Source organism: Melospiza melodia, chromosome 18 (genome assembly GCF_035770615.1).
Source record: "Melospiza melodia melodia isolate bMelMel2 chromosome 18, bMelMel2.pri, whole genome shotgun sequence".
NCBI lineage: Eukaryota > Metazoa > Chordata > Aves > Passeriformes > Passerellidae > Melospiza > Melospiza melodia.
Genome location: NC_086211.1, coordinates 14,519,806 through 14,546,079, shown reverse-complemented (window position 1 = coordinate 14,546,079; position 26,274 = coordinate 14,519,806). Strand labels below are relative to the sequence as shown.

Here is a 26,274-nt window from a genome sequence, read left to right as displayed (position 1 = left end):
CCAGCACTCCCACCCTGTGCCTGGGCACTGTCCAAGCTCTCCTGGAGCTGTGGCAGCCCCGGGGCTGTGCCCATTCCCTGGGGAGCCTGGGCAGTGCCAGCACCCTCAGGGGGAAGAACCTTTCCCAAAATCCAGCCTGGCCCTGCCCTGCCCAGCTCCAGCCATTCCCTGTCCCTGTCCCAGGGATCAGAGCTGCCCCTGGGGAGGAGCTGCAGCCCCCCCTGAGCTCTGCCCTCAGTCTCCTCCTCCAGCTGAACAATCCAAGTGCCCTCAGCTGCTCCTCAGACCCTTCCCCATGCCCAGGTCCCTCCTCTGGCCACTCCAACAGCTTCAGATCCTTCTGATATTGTGGCACCCACACCTGCCCCAGACCCGAGGTGGGGCCACCCCAGGGCAGAGTCTGGAGCAGGGCAGTGGGAACAGGAGCTGCCTGGGCTGAGCAGAGCCTTTCCCAAAGGAAAAGGAGCCCAGAGTGCCCCAGGAAGGCTGTGGGTTTGTATCAACAGCAGCTTCCTTTCCTCTGGGCTCCTAGAAAGGATTGTAGCACCAGCAGCTGCTGCAGGAGGAGGAAGAAGAGGCAGGGCTGTGTGCCCATGGCAGGGAGCAGGGGTGGCACAGCCCAGGACAGGGCTGCTGGAGCACAGGCAGGTGAGCATTGAGCTGTCCAACCTTCACCTTATTGAACAGCTCAGCCTGGTGCTCTGACCCTCCAGGGATGCAGCTTCCCCTCTGATTCCATTCCATTCCATTCCATTCCATTCCATTCCATTCCATTCCATTCCATTCCATTCCATTCCATTCCATTCCATTCCATTCCATTCCATTCCATGGGTTTGTCTTTGGCTCAGAGCAGCAGCAGCAGCAGCAGCAGAGTCTCTCCATCTCTCCATGCAGTCCCTGAGGCCTAGGGGAGCTGGAGTCCTCAGAAGGCACCTGAGAGACACAGAGTGAGCACCTGGCCCTGGGTTTGCCTCCTGAGGTTCCCCCAGCCTTGCTCCAGGCTCACAGGCAGATTGTCTCTGGATGGATTCCACAGGGGTTTGTTTTGGGGCACTGAGCCTTCCTCCACCCCTCTCATTTCTCTGAGCCATGCTAACACCTCAGATGTGTTTAATTCCAAACAAACAGTGCTCTTAGAGCTGCTGGAGTCCGTGTGTCCATGTCCACTGTGGCATCCAAGGCTGCCTTGCCCCTCTCTGCTAGCAGTGCTGGGCCTCAATTCGGTGGATGCTCTCTGATGTCAGGGGGTCAAAAAAGCAGCAGAGCAGCTCCTGGGCCTGGGGAGAAACCAAGGAAAGGGTTGGAGGAGAGCTCTGAGTTCTGTGAGTGGCAAAGAAGCTTTTTTCCAGAGGCAGCTTTATGTGCAGAGGCTGTTTCTGGCTGGATTGATCCCAGCACAGAGGGGCTGTGAGTGTCCCACAGGGGACACTGCTCCTTGTGAGGCTCAGACTTGTGTTTGCAAGGAAATGAAGAAGAGCAGCAACAAGCAAGGTGCTAAGTGGGAAATCTCCTCCCTCCCTGGCTGCTCTGCCTGCCCTTCCCAAGCCTGGCACAGCTGCTGGTGAGCTGGAGAGGCCAATGGGTGCCAGGGGCTGAGCCCAGCCTGCAACCCTGGCTGTGCCAATGGGCCCCAAAGCACTGGGGATGCTGTGACCCCACACAGCCCTTGGGTCCCCCCCTGCTTCCCCTCACAGCTTCTGAGCCTCTGTCAGGGGACTGCAGCCCCTCTGCTGCTGCTGCTCAGGGGACAGGGTCACACCAGGAGGGCTGGGAGGTTTCCCCTGTGTTTCAGCTGTCTGCAGGGAGGGTGGCTCCAGGCAGAGTGGAGGGATTGCTGCTGCCAGGGGAGGCTGGGCTGTCACTGAGGGACAGAGACTGTGTCACCCCATTGCTCTGATGGTGGCAGGTCAGTGCTGTCACCAAGGAACAGCCACTCTGTCCCCACAGCCCCACACAGGCACAGTCACTGCTGCAGGTGAGGGCAGTGCCCAGCCCCAGGACATCCCAGTGCCCAGGCTGAGCACAGCACGCCCTGACCACCCCCTCAACACTGGAGACATCCCAGTTTGGGCATGGACCAGCTGCAGGGACACCCCTGAGGAAGGTCACAGCCCCCTGATCGTGGCTCTGTCACTCCCAAATGGGAGCTGTGCTGGGTGTGCCTGGCAGGGTCACTGGGGGAACAAGGGACTCCCAAAGGCTGCATTTGGCTGCTCCTCAGGCAGGTGTTTCACCCAGGGCAGCTGGAGGAGCTCCAGGAGTGCAGCAGGAGCAGGCACAGATGTCAGCACTGCACCAGGCCACGTTTAAAGCTGATTTCTCATCCGCCTAATCCCAAATCACACTGGGAGCAAGGATGATATTCCATTTCACTTCCATGGCTTGACTCCACCAGCAAAGGCTGCAGCTCTGCTCAGACCATGAGGATTTGAAACCCATGTTCGTTTAACCCTCCTGAACTCTGCCTGATACCGCGTTGTTCCTCATTAGCTTTGCCCTGCAAAGCCTGGCTGACATTTCACAAACTCATTAGCAGGAGATCAGAGCCTCAAACACCATTCCTGGGGCCATCATTTGAGGAACAGATTCCCGGTGGATTTGCTCCTCACATCTCGCTGTGATTCCTGAATTTGGGAGACAAAGGCCCATTGGAGCTGCTGCTGTGCTGGTTGTGCCCCAGGACTGCATTCCTGCTGGGAACTCCCTGCTTCCAGAGGGATCAGCCTGCCAGGAGCAGGGAGAAGGGCTGAGCATATTTGCTTTTTCTCCTCCCTAACACAAAAAGCCCTCTAAGCCTGTCCCTGATAGGCTCGTTCCCCAGGCAGAAGGGATTTTGTGTCAGGCACGGAGATGTGATGTCCTTTCAAAGCAAATCAGGAGACAGCCTGCACTGCTGGCCTGTCACATTCCTTGGCAACAGCCTGGCACCCTGGCAGCAGCCAGGGCTGGGCTGGCAGAGCCCTGCAGAGCCGTGCCCCGGGCACTGCAGCACTGGGATCTGCTTGGGAAAGGGCTGGGAGCTCAGGGATCTGCTTGGGAAAGGGCTGGGAGCTCAGGGATGTGCTTGGGAAAGGGCTGGGAGCTCAGGGATCCTCTGGGAAAGGGCTGGGAGCTCAGGGATGTGCTTGGGAAAGGGCTGGGAGCTCAGGGATCTGCTTGGGAAAGGGCTGGGAGCTCAGGGATCCTCTGGGAAAGGGCTGGGAGCTCAGATCAGGGATCCTCTGTGCTCTCAGGAAAAGGCTGAGAACTCAAGGATCCTTTACACCCTCAGGAAAGGAAGCTCAGGGATCCTCTGTGCCTTCGGGAAAAGGAACCCAGCTCAGGGACCATCTGCACCCTCCGGAAAGGGAGATCAGCTCAGGGATCTGCTCAGGAAAGGGCTGGAAACTCAGGGATCATCTGCACCCTCGGGAAAAGGAGATCAGCTCAGGGATCTGCTGCCCACAGAAAAGGGTTGGGAACTCAGGAATCTGCTCGGGAAAGGGCTGGAAACCCAGCTCAGGATTCATCTGCACCCTTGGGAAAGGGAGATCAGCTCAGGGACCTGCTGTGCCCTTGGAACAAGGCTGGGAACTTGGTTCAGGGATCCTCTGTGCCCTCAGGAGAGGGAGCCCAACTTGGGAAAGGGCTGGGAACTCAGGGATCTGCTTGGGAAAGGGCTGGAAACCCAGCTCAGGATTCATCTGCACCTTTGGGAAATGGCTGGAAACCCAGCTCAGGGATCCCCTGTGCCCTCGGGAAAGGGAACTCAGCTCAGGGATCTGCTTGGGAAAGGGCTGGAAACCCAGCTCAGGGATCATCTGCACCCTCATGAAAGGGAACCCAGCTCAGGGATCCTCTGTGCCCTCGGGACAGGGAATCTGCTCAGGAAAGGGCTGGGAACTCAGGGATGCTCTGTGCCCTCAGGAGAAGGAGCCCAGCTCAGGGACCCGCTGTGCCCTCAGGAAAGGGCTGGGAGCCCAGCTCAGCCTCTCGGGGCACTCAGGGTGGTTCTGTGGCATTAAAAGCAGAAATGCACGCTGTTAAAAGCAGCAATGCACACTTCAAAGAGGGCTCGGTGTCTTTCAAGGCTCAGTCCTTAGAGCACTGGTGCTTGAAGGCAGCAGCTCTGATGTGTTAGATGAGGTTACAAACACATCTCACTCTCCTGCTGGGCTTTTATTGGGGAAGAAAAGGGATCCAGAGGAGAGGTTTGTCCACCTGCTATCAGTTCTCACTCCCCACAAGTCTTTTGTCACAGAACCACAGAATGGTTTGGGCTGGAAGGGACCTTAAAGCTCACGTCCACCCCCCTGGCATGGGCAGGGACAGCTCCACCAGGACTTCCCATCTCCTGATCCCATTCCTCAGGCTCTACCTCCTCTCTCCAAACCTCTCATTTGTTTTGAGCTAAATTTTGATGATTACAGCCCGAATTTTGAATGCATTTATGCAGTTTATTCCCATTAGCTGCCCACATGTCTGGAGCTCAGTGTTTCCTTTCTTGGGCTGAATTACTGAGAAAATATTCAACTAGACCATCCCTGGAATGGCTAATGGCTTCACTCCTCCTCTTCCACTTGGATTTGGGCTTCTGAAATGCAACTTCGAGAACACAGGACTTGTGCTAGCTTGGCTGAATGAACATTTCTTGTCACTATTTTTGACAAATATCACAGACACTCGAAGTTCTGCCCTGGCAGGGTGGGCAGGCCCTGGCACAGGGTGCCCAGAGCAGCTGTGGCTGCCCCTGGATCCCTGGCAGTGCCCAAGGCCAGGCTGGGCAGGGCTGGGAGCAGCCTGGGACAGTGGAAGGTGGCACTGGATGGGTTTAAGGTCCTTTCTAACCCAAACCATTCCACAATTCTGTGATATTTTCCTCAGTGTTGATTTCTCACAAAAAGTAACAGAATTTCTATGGAAAATATAGAACCTTTATCAATATCTCCAAATGTTTTGATTCAAAGCTGTGTCACCACTGTAATGTGGGAGACAGTTTGACAGGATTTTGATGCCACCTTCCCCATGTTCTGGGCTCTCAGCCTAAGCCAAGGCTTGGGGCTGTCACCACCTCTGACTCACAAAAGTTATCATTTTCTTTGAAATTTCAACCAGTATTAACAAGTTTCCTACATCAGAGGAGCACAAAGAACACATATCCATAGCACAAACTTCTCTACTTGCCTGATTCTCATTCTGGGGATAAAGGAGATGCTCTGCAGTGTCCAGGACTGACTGGTTCTGCCAGCAGGCACTGGGGGCAAAGAGAAAGGGAAGCAGGGTTAGTTTGCCATGTCAGCTGGGAGGGAGCTCTGAGCTCTGTGCCTGCAGCTCCAGCCACAGGCATCTGCTGCTGCTCCTCTTTACACAGTTAAATCCTGGCTTTTACAAAGCTTTGTGTAAATGGCTTTGCACTATTTGAATACAAACCTTCAAACAAACTTTAAATACAAACTGGACAAGCCACGTCCAGTTGCATCAGGGTGGTTCTGGGGCAGTGGGAAATGCACATAAATCACTTAAATCACATTAAAGCCCTGGGCAAGGGGTTTTTTCTGCACTCAGATAACACAGGCAGCCTGCACTGATTATGTGACAGAGTTAGAAAACAATTTGTAGTGAACCATAAGGTACTGGCTAGAACTTAAACTGTACTTTAATACCTGTTCTTACTTGGTATTTCCCTCATTGCTCACACACTACAGTTTCTTTATTCAGAATATTGCAAAAGTAGAAAAAATACCTAAGTCCTGTTTCTCATTATGTTCACTCCCCAGGTGAAGAAACAATTATCAATGTTTTCTATTTCTATCTCTATGCTTTCAAAATACAAACATGGTAAAAACACTTCTATGTTTCAGGAGTTACATCTTTGCTCCAGTTTCTGCATCCTTTTTAGACAGCATTTTCCTCAGATAGCCAAAGACTTTTTTAGTGCATATAAAAAAGCATTTTAAGATTGTTTGTTCATTTTTTAAGTGTTTCCTGGGTGTTTTCTCCCAGTGACAGGGGGAGCAGGCACTGCCTCACCAGTCCTGGTTTTGCTCTGACCCTCTGTTGAAGATTGCAATGCAAGTTGTTTTCCATTACCATCTGTATGGCAGATTATGTTTTGTCAAGTGGGCAGTTTGCCTTATCTCTCTCTGAGTGACCACAATAACAGGCTATTGAATGTCACTGCATGGCTGATAAGAACTACAGCATCCCATTGGGAGATGTGAGCCCAGAGGGAGGAGCCAAGCATTGCTACCCAGATAAAATCCAGGGGGAGGAGCCAAGCATTGCTACCCAGATATAATCCAGGGGGAGGAGCCAAGCATTGCTACCCAGATATAATCCAGAGGGATGAGCCAAGCATTGCTACCCAGATATAATCCAGAGGGATGAGCCAAGCATTGCTACCCAGATATAATCCAGGGGGAGGAGCCAAGCATTGCTACCCAGATATAATCCAGGGGGAGGAGCCAAGCATTGCTACCCAGATATAATCCAGGGGGAGGAGCCAAGCATTGCTACCCAGATATAATCCAGGGGGAGGAGCCAAGCATTGCTACCCAGATATAATCCAGAGGGATGAGCCAAGCATTGCTACCCAGATATAATCTGGAGATTCTGGAACACCAGCACAGCTTCTCCACTGGATTCCCCAGAGGAACAGCAGCTGCCTCTTCCACTGGGTCTTTGGAGGAGGACTGCACCTTTCTACAGGATCCCTGCTACAACAGAACCAGCCCTGACACTGCAGGAGGACTGCAGCCACATTTCCAATTGGACTGCCACCAACACCCCACAGGGTGTCAGGTTGGGTTCTGATTCTGGCAGTGTTGTTCTAGTGTTCTGCATTGTTTATTTTCTCCTTTATTTTTTTCTTTTCCCTATTAAAGAACTGTTATTTCCTGCTTCCATAATTTTTGTTGCCTGAGAGCCCCTTAATTTAAAATTTATAGCAATTCAGAGGGGTGGGGAGAGTTTACATTCTCCATTTCAGGGGAGGCTCCTGCCTTCCTTACAGACTCCTGTCTTTCCAAACCAAGACACCCTCCTCAAGCCACACACGACCTGACCCCAAAACGTATTCCAGAGAGATGGAAAGGCAAGGTACCAAGCTCAGAAGTGCCTTTTAAAGGGACTCTGTGCACACTCGGAGCCTCAGGCTTGAAAATTCCCCCGAGGCTTTGGAAACCCCTCCCTGCTCCCTCCCCCACAGCCAGGTATTGTGCTTGGCAACAGTTTTCCCTTCCCTGCTTTTCAACAGCTCCCAGATTTTACACCCCATGTGCTCAATTTTTTTTTTCTTTTTTTTTTTTTAAATTTCTACACCTCCTTCCCCTCCCAAGCTCCCCGGGATGAGTTTCCTATAGGGATAACATCGCTCCCTGCTAGCAGCAATTAGCGCTTGGTAAGAATGTTTCATCAGAGAGAAAAACATCCAGCTAAGTTCCTCAGCTCCTGGCTTCTGCTCTGATTGCAGTCCCTCGTTTCCAGGCTGGAAGGCACAAAGCCTGGCCTAAACTCTACTTTTTTCCTGCTGCAGCTCAGTTTTGGGGGTGCTTTACAGCCAAACCTCACCTATTGAGCTGAATTAACCAGGTGAGCTGCTAAATCTGTGCACAACACAGCTCCTGACAACCTTAAAGTGCTTTTTAAATGCTTAAACCATAGAGGTGTAATCACTCTGGAACCAGCATCACCTCTTAAGGCAGCTAAATCTGGTTTGTCATGCATAAAAAGCAGAGCATGCCTTCCTTCCAGGAGTTGCTTTGAATCTATTGCTGTAAATTCTTGCCTCTGCCACCCTGCAGCCAGGAAATGTGGCTGTGAAAACAAGTTATGACAGGGAAAATTCAGATGCTTTATCCTGAGCCATGCAGGCAGCCAGATGCTGCCAGAACAAGGGAGGTGAGTCCCACATGCTTTTCCCTTGGCTGTGGGTAGGATGGGGTCAGTTCCCTCTCTGGGGTCCCCACTGCTCCCTCACCTGTCCAAACACCCCCTGTGCCCTGTGAGCTGCCCTCGGCACACCCCAGCCAAAGTGCCAGGCTGATTTTGTGCCCAGAGCTGCGTTGTTCTGTCCCTTTTTGTGTGCCCAGTGGGTTTTGGTGCAGAAATGATGCCCTGGATGCCCAGGGAGCAGCCAGAGTGGGCCCTGCTGCTGAGCAAACACAACAAGGAGGGTTTGGGGTGCCTCCAAAACTCCCAGATCTGAATGCCTGTCCATGGCAGAGCTGCTCAGGACCAGGAGCAGCTTCACTGGCAGAGCCCACATTGTTCCTCTCAACACCTGATTCCTCTTTATCCCAGCCCATCTCTGACATCACCGATGGGAACGTCCCTCCCTCCCTCCCTCCCCGTGGCACAAAGCCAGAGAAATGTGGCTCAGCTGGGACTCAAGGGCTGGAAAATCTGGAAAATAATCCCTTCAGCACGGTGAGGCTCCAGCAGGGCAGGTATTGCAATGCTGGGTCCTGGCAAAGACAGGAGATGAATATCCAGTGATTTATCCGGGACACAAAGGGCTGATGGAGCTGTGAGAGTAATTAACCTCTGGTGTTATTTAAATTGAAGATGTCTTGGCATGAAGCGTCCTTGGGAGGCACCAGTGAAGTCAGGCTCATTTGAAAAAGTTCCACAGCTTGACAGACAGAAAGGGTGTGAGCTCCTGATCTCGCTGGGGATCAGAGCCCTCCCTCCCTCCTCCCACCCCCGGGCACACCTTTGCTGCCTCTCCCTTCCTCAGGCATTTTCCATCATGAAGGCCAAAATGTTGGGATTTTTTCTTTGTTTTTGGGTTTTTTTGGGGGTTTTTTTTGGGGTTTTTGGTTTGGTGTTTTTTTGTAGAGCTGGTTTGAAAAGGCTCTGTGATCACTGGTTCTGGCACTGTGGGGAGAAGCAGAGTGGATCCTGCTGTTTGGGGCTAGATTCTCCTCTTTGGGGCTGGATCCTGCTGTATGGGGGTAGATCCTGCTATTTGGGGCTGGGTATATTAATTTCAGAGTGGTTCCTTCTCTTTGGGGTAGATCCTGCTATTTGGGCCTGGATCCATTAATTTGAGAGTGGATCCTTCTCTTTGGGGCTGGATCCTTCTCTTTGGGGCTAGATCCATTAATTTGAGAGTGGATCCTTCTCTTTGGGGCTGGATCCTTCTCTTTGGGGCTAGATCCATTCTTTTGACAGTGGACCCTGCTATTTGGGGCTGGATCTGTTCATTTCAGAGTGAATCCTTCTCTTTGGGGCTGGATCCTGCTGTTTGGGGCTCGATCCTTCTCTTTGGGCCTGGACCCTGCTATTTGTGGGTAGATCCATTCATTTGAGAGTGGATCCTGCTGTTTGGGGCTGGATCCATTCATTTGAGAGTGGATCCTGCTGTTTGGGGGTAGATCCATTCCTTTGGGTGTGGATCCTGCTCTTTGGGGCAGATCCTGCCCTTTGGAAGTGCCTCCTGACCCCCATAAGTCACACATGGATATTTTGGAGCTCAGCACAGAATTTCATCCTTTGCACAGAGCAGGAGGGGGGTGAAGGTGCAGACATTGGCACAATTCCTGCTCAGCCCCTGGGGGCCCAGGAGGAGCCCCAGGAGGTGTCTGTGGAGGGACTGCCTTGGGACTGGCCCCTGGAATCCCAGCCTGGAGGACAGGGGAGTGCTGGGCTTTAAGCTGCACCCACGACTGTGTTGCTGGGGAAAATAGAGATATTGGGATCTGGAGTGACTTTCCCAGAACTACCTCCAGCAGTGACCTCCAGGTTCCCAAAAGTTCACTTTTTTTCCATTGTAAGCCAGAGAAAGCTGGGAGAAATCTCACCACAAAGGCCTTGGCTAAGTGGCTGTTTGTCCCCCCTTGCAGAGAGGAAGGTTTGGGATGTGGCTCCCAAGGGTGTGATTTTAAATGAATGGAAGTCAAAATCTTGTCAATAGAATAAAAACATTTTTGAAAAGTTACCAATGGAATTTGTTCCAGCCATCCCTCCCAGGTGTGGCCCTGGGAACATTTCTGCAGAGTGAGAACTCTGAGGTGCAGCCACGTGGATGTTCAGCTTGGATCCCTGAAACTCCAGCATTCCTGAACGCACTGGCAGCACTTTCTGGAAGTGCTCCAGAGGGCACAGCCCAAGCCAGGATGGGGTTTTGGCAGGGATGTGGCACAGCCCTGACTCTGCTTCCTGTGCCAGAGGAGCCATGTGTGAGAGCTGCTCGTGCCAGTGCCAAACAGCAGCCCCGTGCAGGGAGCCCTCCCCTCTGGGGAACACAGGGTTAATTGCCCTGCTAATCACTCTGTTTCACTAATCAGTCCCTGCAGAGGGGTTCTGTTTGTTTTTCCAGGCTTATACATCCTCTACCCAGCTTTTCTGGTGATTTATTTAAGAGGCTAATTTTTGATTTTGCTTTCTGGTGTTTATTTTAAGGTTTGGTTTTCTGTTTTCTTTTTTCTTCTTTTTTTTTTTTTTTCCTTCACAGCAAACATAAAATCTGCTAAGATATTTCTCCTAGGAATTTTATTGATTCAGCAGGTCTATTCCCAATGTGAGTCCTAATTTCAGAGAATTCCCTGCATTCATGGAACCTTATGGACACTGCAGGTCCTTAACAAAGGACACAACTTGGGTTTTAAAGGTCCTGGGTAGAGGACACATGGCTTGGAAACTGGGGGACACTCTCAGGTATGGGGCCACTCATGACAAGATACACTGGGGGCATGTCCAGGGAAGGGTCTGGAGCACCAGGAGGGGCTGAGGGAGCTGGGAAGGGGCTCAGCCTGGAGCAAAGGAGGCTCAGGGGGGCCCTTGTGGCTCTGCACAGCTCCTGACAGGAGGGGACAGCCGGGGGGGTCAGGCTGTGCTCCAGGGACAGGACAAGGGGAAATGGCCTCAGGCTGTGCCAGGGGAGGTTTAGGATGGATATTGGGAAAATTCCTTCATGGGAAGGGTGGTCAGGCACTGGCACAGCTGCCCAGGGCAGTGGTGGGGTCACCATCCCTGGAAGAGTTAAAATGTGTGGAGGTGGCACTTGAGGGCCTGGATTAATGGTGAACTTGATCATTCCCAACCTGAACAATTCCATGACCAGCGACTGACCCAGAACAGGCTGCCCTTGAGTGAGAGGCACAGAAGAGAGGTGCCCTCCTTACCTGTCCAGCAGGGAGCCCAGGGAGGTGACAGAGCTGTCCCACTGTGCTGCCAGCACCAGGCACAGCCCATCCTTCAGCAGGGAGCACTGCAAGAGAGGGAGGAACAGAGCTTTGGTGCTGCTCTGCACCTGAACAAGTCTCTGAGTGTGGCTGATGGGTGAGGAACAGGAGCCACAGAGCAGCAGATGCCCCCAGGCAGAGGCAGTGCCATGTCTGAGGTGTTTGTGACACCCCAGGCAGAGGCAGTGCCATGTCTGAGGTGTCTGTGACCCCCTCCAGTATTCCTGCTGTCCTCTCTGAGGGAAAACCAGCAGTGCCTGGGTGTGTTATTCACTCCCTACCTCTGCTGGAAGCAGGAACACCAAGACAGGTAAATATTGAGATATTTTAGCAGAAACACTGATTACTTGAAGCAGCCCATGTCCCTCCTAGAAAGGGAGAGCAAAGGCTGTGACGTTCACCTTTGGCTCAGCTGTGCCAGGTCCTTCTGGAAACACCCCAGGGCCATTTATCTCTGACAGGAGGAGGGAGGGATGGCTCTGCTCCCCCAGTGTCCTTCCTAGAGAGCTGTGCACATTATTCCCTGTGCAGGGGATGGATCCTCAGGGGACTCAGGGCACAGGCAAGCAGTGCTTACAATAATTGCCTGCTAGATGTAATTGCTGTTCCACACAGATGTACTTCAAAGGGATGTGTCAGTTTTTAAAAGCACAACCTGAATAGATCTTACATGCTCCTATTACAGATAACACCCAAGACTTAGAACTGAGAGCTGGAAGCCCAAATGTTTGTGTTTTGTGAAGGGGCTGCTGTGGTCTGAGAGCCCTTGGGTGATTGCCACTGTCATTCCTGTCCCCCCTTGCTTACTCTGTGCTGCTGACAGCACTTTCCTGCACATTCCACCTCCCAGCTCTGCCCAGGCCAGGTTCCTGACAGGGTGGGCTTCTCCTACACCAAGAGGAAAAGAGCCTGGGCCTGGTTGTCTGCTGTGTGGAGCAATGTCAGCTCAGCCCAGCAGCACATCCTGTGCCAAACTCCAGGGCTGCACCTGCTGACAGCCACACAATGGCCTGGGCTGGAAGGGACCTCAAAGCCCATCTTGTCCCACCCCTGCCATGGGCAGGGACACCTCCCACTGTCCCAGGTTCTCCATCCAGCCTGGCCCTGGGCACTGCCAGGGATCCAGGGGCAGCCACAGCTGCTCTGGGCACCCTGTGCCAGGGAACAATTCCCAATATCCCATCCATCCCTGCCCTCTGGCAGTGGGAGCCATTCCCTGTGTCCTGTCCCTCCATTCCTTGTAAATTGTCTCTCTCCATCTTTCTTGTAGCTCCTTCACACACTGGAAGGCCACACTGAGTTTACCCCAAAGCCTTTTCTTCTCCAGGTGAACAATCCCAATTCCCTCAGCCTTTCCTCCCAGCAGAGCTGCTCCATCCCTCTGATCATCCTGGTGCCCCCTCTGCACTGGCCCCAGCAGCTCCAGCTCCTTTCTGTGCTGGGAACCCCAGAGCTGGAGGCAACACTCCAGATGGGAAAACCTCAGGCTCCAGGGCACAGTCCAAGAAGAAAAAGGGATTTTTAGCATTGTAGAAGGGGATTACAGGGGTAATCCTGTAATCACCCCTGTAAAAAAATGGGGTATGATTACAGAGAGGGAAATAGAAACTGTATTTCCATGGAGAAACAAGAGAGGAGACAGCAGCAGAGCACACAGAACAGGGTGATGGCTGACTGGAATGGAACATTCAATAAATGAGGGGTGGATGGGCCATTCCCATGAGGGCTCCCAGGGATGCAGGACCATCAGGAAGTGCCCCAGTGCCCACATTCCTCACCAGAGGTGCCAGGGCTCAGAGGCAGCGCTGCAATAGTGCCACCACAGCCTCGGGGCAGCACCATCCCAGCCAGGCATCATTACAAGGCTCCTCTTTGGTGCCAAGGAAGCAAAGCCCAGCCCCAGCTGTTCCATACCTTTGCTGCAACGCTGCCCTTGGCCCTGCTGAGCATCTGGGAGATGCAGAGAGCCTGGGCTGAGTCCAGCACAGCCAGCCGAGCTGCAGTCAGCAGGAAGCCTCTGCCCAGGAGCTCCTCCAGCAGCGCCACGTACGGGGGCGGCTCCGGGCCCCGCAGGATCAGCCCGGGCAGCAGCAGGCACGTGCTGGGCCACAGCTGCTCCAGCACGGCCTCACCTGCTGGGAAAGGAACACAACATTGCTGGCTCTCTGCCCCCAGCACCTCTGAGCCCTCTCAGAGCCCTGGCACAGATGTGCCCGTGGCAGTCGGGGGCACCGCGGTGTTGGGATGGCCTGGGAGGTGTCTGGGGAGGTGCCCGGGGAGGTGCCCGGGGATGAGCCCTGGGATATTCTGGGAGGTGCCCTGGGATGTGCCTGGGGAAGTCCTGGCATGTACCCTGGGATGAGCCTGGGATGTGCCCCTGGAGGTGCCCAGGGATATCCTGAGAGGTGCCTTGGGACAAATCTGGGGATGTGCCCTGGGATGCGCTCGGGGAGGTGCCTGGGGATGTGCCTGGGGCTAAGCCCAGGGAGCTGCCCAGGGATGTGCCAGGGGAGGTGCCCAGGGAGGTGCCCAGCGATGTGCCCTGGATATCCTGGGATGAGCCCAGGGAGATGCCCTGGGAGGTACCCTGTGATATTCTGGGATGTGCCTGGGGAGGTGCCCAGAGAGGTGCCCAGGGATGTGCCCTGGATATCCTGGGATAAGCCCAGGGATGTGCCCTGGGATGAGCCCAGGGAGGTGCCCTGTGATATCCTGAGATGTGCCTGGGGAGGTGCCCGGGGATAAGCCCTGGGATGTCCTGGGAGGTGCCCGGGGATGTGCTCTGGGATGAGCACTGGGATAAGCCCAGGGATATCCTGGGATGTGCCCTGAGTTGTGCCCAGGGAGATGCCTGGGGATAAGCCCTAGGGATGTACCCAGGGATGCCCTGGGATGTGCCCTGGGAGGTGCCCTGCGAGGTGCCCTGGGGAAGTCCTGGGAAGTGCCCTGGGATGTGCTTGGGAGGTGCCCTGGGACGTGACCAGGGATGTGTCTGGGGATGTGCCCTGGGATGAGCACTGGGATGAGCTCTGGAATGTGCCTGGGGATGAGCCCAGGGAGCTGCCCAGGGATGTGTCTGGGGAGGTGCCCTGGGATGAGCACTGGGATGAGCCCTGGGAGGTGCCCGGGGATGAGCCTGGGGATGTGCCCTGGGAGGTGCCCTGGGAGGTGCCCGGGGATGAGCCTGGGGATGTGCCCTGGGAGGTGCCCTGGGATGAGCCTGGGGATGTGCCCTGCGAGGTGCCCAGGGATGAGCCTGGGGATGTGCCCTGCGAGGTGCCCACCCCGAGCTGCTGCACGCCTTTCTGTCCCTGTCTGGAGATCACAAGACAGCAGGAGTGACCCCATTTCAGGAGTCAGACAAGGACAACTGCTGGTTTGCTATAGGAGCTCCTCTCCCATTTCCATTTTTGCCAAGCACAGAGAGCTGCTAATCCAGCTGCTTTTATAATCCCAAATGTAATTCTGCTCAGCATACGTGAGGCTTAATGTATTTCATATTTTCCTCCTGATAAATCTGTCTGTCCATTAGACAGCAGTTTGGTGATAATTATTTGCTGGAAGGAGCTTTCCTTGTGTGCAAGAGCTTCCTCTAGTGTCCAAGAAGAGCCCAGAACGTGAGTGATGTGTCTGCTTTGCTGGAGGCACTCATGAGATCGTGCCTGACAGTTCAGAGATCACGTGGATTTGCTTTTCCAGGGCAGTAACTCTTTGAAATACATTTTCTGAGACACAAACACATCAGAGCTGTACACAGCTTTCCTTTTTGCTCTGCTTAGGCATCTTCAAAGCTGAGATATCCTCGTGTAGCAGGAAATTAGGGGCATGTATTTTGAGATTAGCTCCTGACACTGAGCTGTGCAAAGCCTGCAGACTACCTGTGCTCTCTCCACAACAAGCTGGTTTATTATTTTATTTTGTTTTATGTAATCTCTTCTACAAATCAAATTATTTGATCACAGCAAACCTGCACTAAGATGATGGGGAAAACACCCTCCTCAAATACCTTGGGACAAATCTTCCTTTAGAGACTCCTTGCACAAAAGTGACTTGGTGTTCACCCCAGGAGCAGAGGACTTGATTTACCACCCGCCCTTGCACTTCTGCACCTGCTGGTAAGTGACCAATGCCCCCCAAAATCCTGTGTCAGGCAGGGCTGGGCTGTGATTCTGTCATTTTTACCCTGCTCCTGTCCCACCCACAGCAATCCTGAGGTTCCACTGCTGGGATTAAGGACTGCAGTGATCAGGTGTAGCACAGCAACATTCTCTGAGCTGCCCACATCAGTCCTGAAGCTACAGGAATGGGAATAATTGTTCTAAACAATTCTGTTCCCCAGGGACCACCACAGGGTTGCTTTCACCTGGTCCTTGCTTGTTTATAAAGGCTTGGGATCAATCCACAGCATCCCAAGGTGGGAGCATCCCCTCGTGCAGAGCCATCTCCTGCCCTGCAGCACAGCTGTGTTTACACATGTCCATCAAGCCAAATCAGCAGGAGAAGCCTTGAGGAGCTGCTGCACTCAGAAAGTGTCAGCCTGGCTGAGGCTCCAGCTCCCAATCAAAGCCAGCCTGGCCATGGCTGGGAGTCATCTGGAGCTGGCAGCTGCTCAGCAGCACTGGGAGCTGAATGAGAGCTCAGCTCAGCTCAGGAGAGGCCTCTGGCCACGCTGCCAGCAGCACTCCCTGCACCAGCTGATGTTTATCTACTCACAGCACAGCACAGCTCACCCTGCCCAGCCCTGCAGCCTCTCCAGGACAGGCTCTGGATGGACACAACCCACCAGGGCTGTGCTGAGACACCTGGGAGGGCTCAGAGAGGAACAAGTGCTGCTCTGACTGCAGCTGTGCTGTCAGTGCTTGTTCTGCTGCTGCTGTTAAGGTCAGACTTCATGGACGGCTCTGTCTGTAAAGCCCTGAAGGGCTGGCAGGTGAACAGTTAAAGGCTGGACTCCCCTGGAGCTGTTCTCTGCAGCTCAGAGCTGTCTCTCCCTTCTGAAAGCACATCAATACCCAATCTTGCTGCCACCAGATGGTTTGTCTTGCTGTCCAATTAATCAATAGCAGCCCCAATCTATAAGAGGAGTTACATTTCCTTACCAGGACTGCCTGGCTGCTCAGAGCCCAGGACACTGGGGTGTTTTCCTGGCTCATGGGTGAGGATCTTGTGCTGCTTCCTGATTCCCAGGCTGAGGATGGGGTCGTGTTTCAGGTTATGGATCTGCAGGAGGGAGGGAGAAGCAAGTCATGTGAACACATTACCTAATGAGGAGGGATAACACTCCTCAAGTATTGATTCAGGCAAGCTGTGAAGCTTTTGTTGTTGTGGTGTACTTCTGTAGTTGCCAGCCTAGAAAACACCTGCTTGTCTGGAGAGACAAGAACATTTTGCAAGCATTCTTCTTTTTAATTGAGGTTTAATTCAGCGCAGCATCTCATCATCCTTTTCAAGGTCCCATATCCAGCCATCATTTTAAAGTCTCCACTCCCAGGTTTTCAAGGCCAGGAGCTCAAACAGAGCCTGGGAGGGTCTGACAGCTTTCCCCAGTGCCACACTGGGGTGCAGCAGCTCCCTGTGTCCCTGGATGAACTGGGACAGGCAGGGTGCCCTGCACTGAGCTGCACACCCACATAAATAAAGCCTGTTACACATGTGGCCATTTCCAGAGCTCATCTCCTGGGAGGGCATCTCAGCTGGATCACCTCTGAGCCACAGCAAACTCAAACATTTCCATCCCTTGGCTGAGCACATCCCAATCATTTTCCCATCATCAGCCATCCCATCCCTGAATGATCCAAAGCTGGTAAAAACCAGCTCCTGGGTGCAGAGTGCTCAGCAGCCAGGGTGAGCAATGCTGATCTGAGCCCTCCCAAACTCACAGCAGAGCTTGCTGAACAAACACATCTGCAGCAGCTCCTCCCCACCGAGGCTGCTGGGCTCAGTGCAGGGGGAGGAACATGCCCAGCACCAGGAGTGCCTGGCAGCTCAGGAAACACACCCAGAGCTGCATTATCTACAGCAAAACAGCAAGGGTCAGCTCAGCAAGGGGCTCATTCCTACCTCCTGCTCCTGCACTGGCTGAGCCTGGGCACAGCACAGCCCTTCTGGGAAAAACAGCTTCACATCCTGGACTGCCATTGCATAGGATCTGGAGCCTGAGAGAGAAACACAATGAGAAGATTCTCTCAGGCCATGAATTAAACATTCTCTAGACTCACACTCATCTTTTGGAGAGATTGATGATGTGCAACTCACTGCAGTAATTGCTTTAAAGGCCAGCTGTTCTGTACAGTAATAGCAAACATTTTAAACCATTATATTTAGAATAGTTCCATTGCTTCCTTGGTATTTTGATTTTGTCCTACTATCACTCAGCAGCTTCCTCTTGTAAACAAGACCCCTTCTATTTCCTAACAGTGGAGCTGAGGGAATCATGTTCAGGAGGCTGTGAAACCTTTCAATTCCAGCTCTAGATCCTGTTGTTCCCTTGCTTCTGGATCACACCAGGCTGTCCTTACTGAAGGGGAAGAGCTGCTGGTCAGTAAAACAAATGTACTTAGTAGCAATAAATACACTGGTAACTCTGACTGACCAAGGAAATCAGAATTAGCATGAGGCACTGCTGATGGAAGAGCATTTTTCTGTTCATCTCTGGTCAAGAAAGGTAAACTGAGCCTGGAACAGTCAGAGGAATGACATGAGGATGGCTGGGGAAATGGAGAATCCTCTCAAGAGTTAAACCAGACCATGGCTCCTTTGACCCAACACGACTCAAAGCTGAGAAACAAATCTGATTTCTGATAAACACTTCAGGGTAGGAAAGGTCAGAGGTGTAAAAGAGCTACTTAAAATAAAGTCCAGATAATGGCACAGGAACAAATGGGCACAGAGTGTATGTGGCTATATTTAAGTTTGAAAATATAAGAAGATTTTTAGCTCTCTAGGCTCTGTGACATCCTTCCAGTTGGGGTGGGTGCTCATGGAAGGGCAAACGTGATGGGGCTGTCTGTGAGGGAATTAACTGAACCCAGTGACTCGAGAGGTCCCTCCAGGCTCAGCAGCTGAATATTTCCCTATAAAGCAACAGTGTTATAAAGCATTACTCAGAATGTTTGGAGATTTGTGGATGGAAAATATTAGAGAGGGAAAAGCTATTTCTATTGGAGTTTAGCTAGATTGTCAATGTGCTGGCACAGATCCATGCTCCTGGGTACAAATACCCTCTGAAATATTCCCACCTTGGAGGCTGCCCATTCACAGGATTCCACCTGAGAGCACTCAGCCCTGCTGGAGCACCATAATTCCAGGGTTTGTATAGCCAGAGCCCTTAAGGCAGCAGTTTACAATCCTGAGGTTGTGTTAAATCCCAGTGTATGAGCTGGGCTGGATCCTTTCCATAGCTCCACACCAAACCTTCCATCATTGGTGCCATTACAGAGAACACAAACGCTCCCAAATGAGCCTTTTACTCTCACTTTGCTCAAGGTACAAGACAGTGTAGGGTGCACATGTAAGAGCTCTTTGGATGCAAGGAAAAGCACAAAAAGCACAGTCCAATGACTTCCCAAGCCCAGAGGAGATGAGAGGCTGCAGGTTCACCTCTGCAGCTCAGCCCTACAGGTTTAAAGCTGCATTTCTTGGTTCACCAGTCTCCCTGGAACCCCATCTTCATCTCAATTGCATTTCCTTTGTCACTTTGGGAGGAAATAGCAGGTGTTTGTTCTGCTTCAGGCATTAACTGAAGTTCTTCCTCAGCTGGAGCAAAGCTAGGAAAGCCTGGTATTCCCTGCTAGGAAAGGAGGATGGGCTTGCACAGTCCCCCAGTTACTCACTGAAGGTTCTTCCAGCTTAACTGTGTTGGAGGAAAAGCTGTGGGAGGTGCAGGGGGTTGGGAACCCTCCTTTGCTCATGGATAGATGGCTCCAGGGCAGAGCAGATGGGCAGGTCCATCAGAGTTAGCTCCAGCTCATCCCTGTTCCTGCAATGGGTGCAGGGAGGGCTCTGTGGGCCAGTCCTGGGCTCAGCTCAGAGCAGCCTCAGATCCCAGCCTGGGGGGCTGAGGGGGGTCAGAACATCCAAGGATCTCCCTGTAACTCCCAACAGAAATGGGATGAGACTCAGCTCCCCTTGCTCATTTTCACTGAGTTATGCTGGGGATGCTCCAGCTGTAGTAAACACATGAAATTTGGGATGTTTATTACCCATTCTTAGCCATGCCTGAGGAGTTTCAGAGCAATCTGGATACACAATCCAGCCATTCATCTCAAGAGCCAGAGAAGCAGGGGCTGGAAATGGAAAAGTATTGGCTGGAGAGCCCTGATTGCTTTTTTTTTTTTTTTTTTGTACAAGCAGATCCTGCTCTTCAGTCACTCCCACAAATCCTGTGGGATCTCTCCTGAGATCCCAAGTCCTGAGGTTCTGCAGCAAGGGCCTGGTTCTCTCTCCCAAGCTATGGCTCCTTCCCTCCCTGCCAGTTCTCAGCAGCCCACCTGGTTGGATGGATGGAAATAGGGAGTGACTTCACAGCCCAGGCACAATGGGAAAAGCCAAACAATCCAATGGATCTTGTCAGGAAAGTTCCTCTGGGACTCTGGGCACACAGTGCCTGCCAGCTCACCTGAATTTACAGAAATTATTGCTTTATTTTTCTGTATTCCTTTCATATTCCTGAGGAGACACACAGGCAGGGAGCTAACCATCCTTAATTCCATGTGAATTTTGGAATGACACCCTCCCCTCCTTGTGGCAATGATGTTGGGCTCTCTACAGACTGCTCTCTCCAGGGATATTTCCCATTTTCCCATCCTTTCCCACCCCCCACACACATCCCAGTGCCTCCCTGCTGGCAGTGGAGCTGGGATGGGGCAGAATTCCAAGGATGCTGCCTTTGCCCTGTGCCTCTGCCCATGTGCCAGCTGCAAAGAGCCTTTCCAGATGCTGCTGAGTTTCCCTGCTTGCCTCAGCAGGTTTGGGTCACCTCTGTCCTGCCAGCCCCCAGCACTGGGAGATGTTACAGCATGTCCTGGAGTCTTTGGCAAATCTTGGAGCTGGCCAATGGGTAATGGAGACATCAGGAAGGGACACACAGGCAGGGAAGACAGATGGGTTCTTGGGAATAATTCCAAAATAACCAAGCTAAAAGTACAAAATGACCAAGCAAAGAGAGATCAAAGGAAATGTGTTCTGATAAAGGCAGAGCTGGGGCTGCTCCGGGAGGAAGCCTTTTGGAATTTATCTTCTGGGAGAATATTTCATTGCTTGAGACACACTCAGCTCAGCCACCAAGAACACAGGGAGAGTTTCTTGGGGAATAATGTCCTGCAGTGCCTGCCAAGGCTGGATCTGTAGTGACAGATCCAGTGACAGGAGGGAACAAACATAACATAACACATTGGCTTTTTGTATATCTGAGCCTTTGGAGTTTTCTTTTACAAAAACCTACCATAAAATCCATTCTGGACTGTGCTGGTGCCATACTGAGCCCTCCAGAGGCGTGGATCCAGTGCCTGGGCCAGCTGAGGATCCTCTGGTCCCAGGAGATCCAGCAGCTTCTTCACAGCATTGGGCCTCTGCAGGCACAGCACCAGGGCAGTGCCTGAGGTCAGGTAGGCACAGTGAGCTTCTACAGCAGCTGGATCCTGAGAAAAATCAGAAATGAACAGATCATGAGGAGCTGGTGAGCACTGGGAACACCCCAGCTTTCCTTTGGCTGGGAGGGAAAGTTGTGAGTAAGCAAATCTGCTGCTGCTCCTTGTCTCCTCTCCTCTTTCATACACTGCTGGTGTCACAGACATCTTTTATGAAAAATCCTTTCCTTAGGATTTTTCCTCCTGAGAAGCTGGGAGGCCTCAGGAACAAAATGTAAACATTGATTATCTGCTGCTGTGGAATGCAACAGGTGCATCTGTGATTGGTCTCATGTGGTTGTTTCTAATTAATGGCCAATCACAGTCAGCTGGCTTGGACTGTCTGTCCGAGCCACAAACCTTTGTTATCATTCTTTCTTTTTCTATTCTTAGCCAGCCTTCTGGTTAAATCCTTTCTTCTATTCTTTTAGTATAGTTTTAATATAATATATATCATAAAATAATAAATAATCAAGCCTTCTGAAAACAGCCTCATCTCTTCCCTCATCCTCAGGCCCCTGTGAACACTGTCACACTGCTGGTGTACTAAAGGTTCCAAAATCTAGAGCTCAGACACCAAGCAGTGCCCATTTTGTGCCCACTTTGTGCCAATTGTTCCTGTGCCATTATCTGGACTTTATTTTAAGTAACTCTTTTTACACCTCTGACCTTTCCTACCCTGAAGTGTTTATCAGAAATCAGATTTGTTTCTCAGCTTTGGGTCAATGGAGCCAAGGTCTGGTTTAACTCTTGAGAGGATTCTCCATTTCCCCAGCCATCCTCATGTCATTTCTCTGACTGTTCCAGGCTCAGTTTACCTTTCTTGACCAGAGATGAACAGAAAAATGTTCTTCCATCAGCAGTGCCTTGTGCTAATTCTGATTTCCTTGGTCAGTCAGAGTTACCAGTGTATTTGGGACCTCCATTATTGCTACTAGGTACATTTGTTTTACTAACCAGCAACTCCTCCTGTGACATCCAGCAGGTCACAGGAGGGCTGTTCCTTCAGGGGGACATCTGGATCAGGAGGAAGCACAGGCACAAGCAAGAACAGCAGGGTCATAAATACCCTGGGATGAGGAGCCACGTTTTAATTCTTCAGCTGATGTAAAGTGATGGATCACAAATGCCAGAGCTTTGCTTTTTGAACTCACAAATGGCAGGAACCCCACACACACACACCCCCTGCTTCTCCTGAACTCCAGACACTGGTTAGGATCAGGACTGCAGAACATAAAAGCAGGAGGGTCAGACCAGGGGCTGCAGGAAATAAAGTTTGTTCTCCTGGCCTTGTCTGACACCCTTTGCTCCACAGCAGATTCTCCACTTTTGCCTCTTTTCCAAGCACAGCCAGTTCAGCCCATGCCCACCCTGAGCAGAGCTGTGGGGTCAGAACACCCTGGGATCGTGCACTGGGGAAGGATGAGAGGAAATGACAAGAAATAACCACAGCACAGGTGAGGAGAGGCTGCTCTGAGGGCTGGGGACAGACAGACTGACAGCTCTGGGACCCTGGGACAGGCAGCAGAGCTGGGCCAGCTGGGTGGCAGAGCTCTCTGGCCTTGCTGCTTGCTTTAATCAAGGAGAACCTTGGGAGGCTGCAGATGGCTGGGCTGGGCACAAGGTCAGGGTGCCCACAGCAGCTGCAGCTGTGCCTCCTCCTGCTGCTCCAGCTGAATAACAGGGCAGGAGCATCCACTTCTGCCCCTTCCTGCCCTTCCAGCTGAATAACAGGGCAGGAGCATCCAGTTCTGCCTCTTCCTGCCCTTCCAGCTGAATAACAGGGCAGGAGCATCCAGTTCTGCCTCTTCCTGCCCTTCCAGCTGAATAACAGGGCAGGAGCATCCACTTCTGCCTCTTCCTGCCCTTCCAGCTGAATAATGTGGCAGGAACACCCAGCTGTGCCTCCCCCTGCCCCTCCATCCAAACAAGGTGGCAGGAACACCCAGCTGTGCCTCCCTGCACCCCACAGAGCAGCAGCCAGGGCTGGATGTTCTCTCCAGTTTAGAAAACAAGGGCATTTCCAGCTCCCTGCCAGAATCAACCCGTGGCTGTTTATTTTTTTTTTCCCCCGGTTTTTGAGGAAATAAAAACAAGAGGAGGGGAAAAAACTACCATTTGATTCAGCTGAATCACGTCATTCCCAGAGGTTTTAATTCCTCTATTTTTTAATCTTCTAAAAGCAGCAGAGGATAGCAATTCTCTAGATAAAACATTTCCAAAAGCAAATCCTATCACTTCATTTAAAAATATGGAGATAAAACACTTCAAGGCCTCTCTGCTTTTCTATCACGTGAAACCATTCAGTGCCTTTGACCCAAATCTTCTCTCACTCTCTGCTCCTAAATTGCAGCTCTGAGAAGTAGGTTATGAATTGACAACCACGGGCTCAAGCCTGATATTCCCCCCTCCATTTGCAAAATATTTCATGAGCAAATCCCTCTGTGCTTAAATTGGTGATGTATTTAGGGCTGGGTGTGGTGTTTGTCAGTGCTCTGCCCCCTGGGCACAGGGTCACAGCTGTCACTCAGGGGTTTTTGGTGACAGCAGCTCTGCTTGTATGAGGATGAAAAATTTCAGCTTGTCACTGAGAAATGGTGACATTCATTCAGTTCTGTATAATACAAAATAATCCCTTCCTGCTTGAAAATTTTTGTTAGTTAAAAAAAATGGATTTAATCCACTTTTCTATGGGTTTTCTCTTTGGGCAATGAAAAGCCAGTGGTATTTTTCATGACAGCTTTCAAAAGGACTGATAAAACATATCAATATTCATCCAGGTTGGAAACAGCTGCAAAGAAAATATTCAGTTTCTGTCAAACAGACCAGAATAAATGAAACTATTTTGTTCCAGAGCTTCTAACCAGTGATTTTAGATCTAAATAACAAAACTCTTTTGTCTTTTGGTTGCTCCCCAGGAAATCCACAGGCTTGTGGTTGAAGATGATGTTGTTTCTAATGATGGTGCCAGGGAGCTTCTGGCAGCTCCTCTCTCTGCTCACACCACTCCAGATTCTGCCAAATTGCTCTCAAAACACGGTGCTGCCCTTTCTCCATCCCCATCCTGCTCCACATCCCTGAGCAGCTGCCTGCAATTCAAGGAGCAGTTTCCTTGAGAGGAGGAAATTCCAGCTGTGCCCTGGCCCAGGAGGACTGAGGGCATCAAAGAGCAGAGGAATTACCCAGCTGCATTTACTGCTGGAAGCACAGGATGGGGCTGGAGGGCACCTGGAGTTCCTGAATCCTGCTCTGGAAGCACAGGATGGGGCTGGAGGGCACCTGGAGTTCCTGAATCCTGCTCTGGAAGCACAGGATGGGGCTGGAGGGCACCTGGAGTTCCTGAATCCTGCTCTGGAGGAGCAGGATGGGGCTGGAGGGCACCTGGAGTTCCTGAGTTGTGCTCTGGAAGCACAGGATGGGGCTGGAGGGAACCCTGGAGTTCCTGAGCCCAGTCCCTGCTGCTGCAGGGAATCCCCTGTGGTTGCTGAGGTCTGGTCAGAGAGAGAAAGTCAGATAAACTTTCCCAAGCCTTGTCCTGGGGGAGCTTGAGAAAGCTCAGGGAAAGAATTAAAATAATCCTTAATCTTTGCAGCTGGTGTTTCGAACGTGTTGTTTCTTGTAAGATGTTTACAAGAAGGTGCTGTTGCTAATTTGCCAGTGGTGTGAGAGGTGTTGATGAGGACCAGTCAGGTCCAGCTGTATCCTAAATGTCTAAAAAAAAATAATGTGGTGTGCAATAAACTGGACATTTGCCTTTTGAGACCTTGGAGTCTGTATATTGCTTTATTCACCTGTCCTCAATACAACAGCAACAATCCCCCACAGCAAGATCAGGCTCCAGTGGAAAAACAAAGCCTAAACTTCCAATCTGCAGAGGTTGGATGGGCCCTGAAGGGAGGCAGATCCAGCAGAACCCCCTGGAATCACTGGATGAGCCCTGAAGGGAGGCAGATCCAGCAGAACCCCCTGGGATCACTGGATGGGCCCTGAAGAGAGGCAGATCCAGCAGAACCCCCTGGGACAGGCTCTCCTTGCTGCCTGAGCACCAGCAGGTCAGGCTGGAAGCTGGGGAGACAATGTCAGCTCTATTTACATGACCTTTATTTTCTATAATCATTACTAAAGTGCAGATAAAACATCTTGTTGTGGCTCCTGTGACTTGATAACCTCAGCAAAGAGCAGAGCAGGTGTTTTTTCTCATGCTCCAAAGGCCACATGCCTCTCTGAGCTCAGGGGGACTATTTCAGCTGGAAAAGCAATCACAGAGCTGAGCTGGTGCTGCCAAGGTTATTTGTCAAGTGTATGTAAATAATACATTAGAAAGGAAAAGGAGATGTGAGGTTGTCTTGCTTGCAGTGAATAAACCCAGATTTGCTCTCAAAACACAACAAACCAGCACTTGGGGTTCTCTAGAGATGGATTTTGGAGCATCTCCAGGTGAAGTGAGAACAAGGCCTGGACACAACTTCTAGCAGGGACAGACACACTGGCTCCATCTTCTTCAGCAGGATATTTCATCATCTCATCAGTCCATAGAAATATCTCCAAGGGTGCCAGGGGACAGTGCCAGGCTCTCTCCAGCAGTGCCCAGTGACAGGACCAGCAGTAATGGCCAGAAATTAAAACAGAAGAAATTCCACCTCCACCTGAGGAAGAACTTTGTCAGGACCCAGGACATCCCTCTGTCTGTCCAGGATGGCCAGGACCCTGCCAGGGGGCTCAGAGACCCTGGCACAGAGCCCAAAGTGCCCTGTGGGTTTGATTATGACCCATGGAGAAAATTACCAACCTTACATGAAGACCAGCAAGCCACAACAGTTTAGGTAGAATAATAGTGAAGTTATCACGGGGTGAAAAAGTAGATTTTGGGGTTTCTGGTATGGGGATTCAGGGGGGCAAGATGGAGGGAACTGGGCATGTCCAGCCTTTCTCCTTCTTCTTCTTGGCCTCCATCTCCTGCTGTGATGTTGACACTTTTAGATTGGTTCAGAGTAGAAGCTCACTGTCTAACACAGGTGATAGGTATTGGAAAGTAATTGTAAACATTGTATACATAGTTTTTAGTTTAAAGATATAACACTGCCCCGGGGGCAGGCAGAGTGCCTGGAACTGTCCTGCTGGATGTCTCAGCTGGACAGGAGAAAGAATTTTGCAGATAAAATACAATAAACAACCTTGAGACCAAGAAATGAAGAGCTCTGACTCCTTCTTTGAGCACCAGGCTGGGAAAAGAGACTTTTTAACTCTTCTTGGGGTCACTCTGAGCAGCGAGAGACCCCGACAGAACTTCCTTCCATGGGGGCTGGCAGAGCTGTGGAACAGTCACCCAAGGAGGGCTTGGAGTCTCCCCCTCTGGAAACATCCCAAACCACTGGATATATCCCTGTGGATAAAGGGATCCTGCCCTGGTGGGACTGGGTGATCTCCAGAGCTCACTCCCAAACCCAGGATTATCCTGTCTGGGATTCTGTGACCTGCTAAAT

The 26,274-nt window shown here is 51.6% G+C and overlaps 1 protein-coding gene across 1 annotated transcript in view; it reads right to left on the bottom strand.

The window, feature by feature from the left end:
* Positions 1 to 815: 815 nt before the first annotated feature.
* DNAAF8 (dynein axonemal assembly factor 8) overlaps positions 816 to 26,274 on the bottom strand; it is a 103,198-nt gene continuing 77,739 nt past the window's right edge. The window contains exons 26-32 of the mRNA XM_063171463.1: positions 20,608 to 20,803; positions 17,226 to 17,320; positions 16,265 to 16,385; positions 13,080 to 13,297; positions 11,106 to 11,191; positions 5,164 to 5,233; positions 816 to 1,277 (exon numbers count right to left, since the gene is read on the bottom strand). Coding sequence (XP_063027533.1) covers positions 1,200 to 1,277; positions 5,164 to 5,233; positions 11,106 to 11,191; positions 13,080 to 13,297; positions 16,265 to 16,385; positions 17,226 to 17,320; positions 20,608 to 20,803 — 864 coding nt within the window. The 3' untranslated portion in view covers positions 816 to 1,199. The remainder of the gene's footprint in view (positions 1,278 to 5,163; positions 5,234 to 11,105; positions 11,192 to 13,079; positions 13,298 to 16,264; positions 16,386 to 17,225; positions 17,321 to 20,607; positions 20,804 to 26,274) is intronic.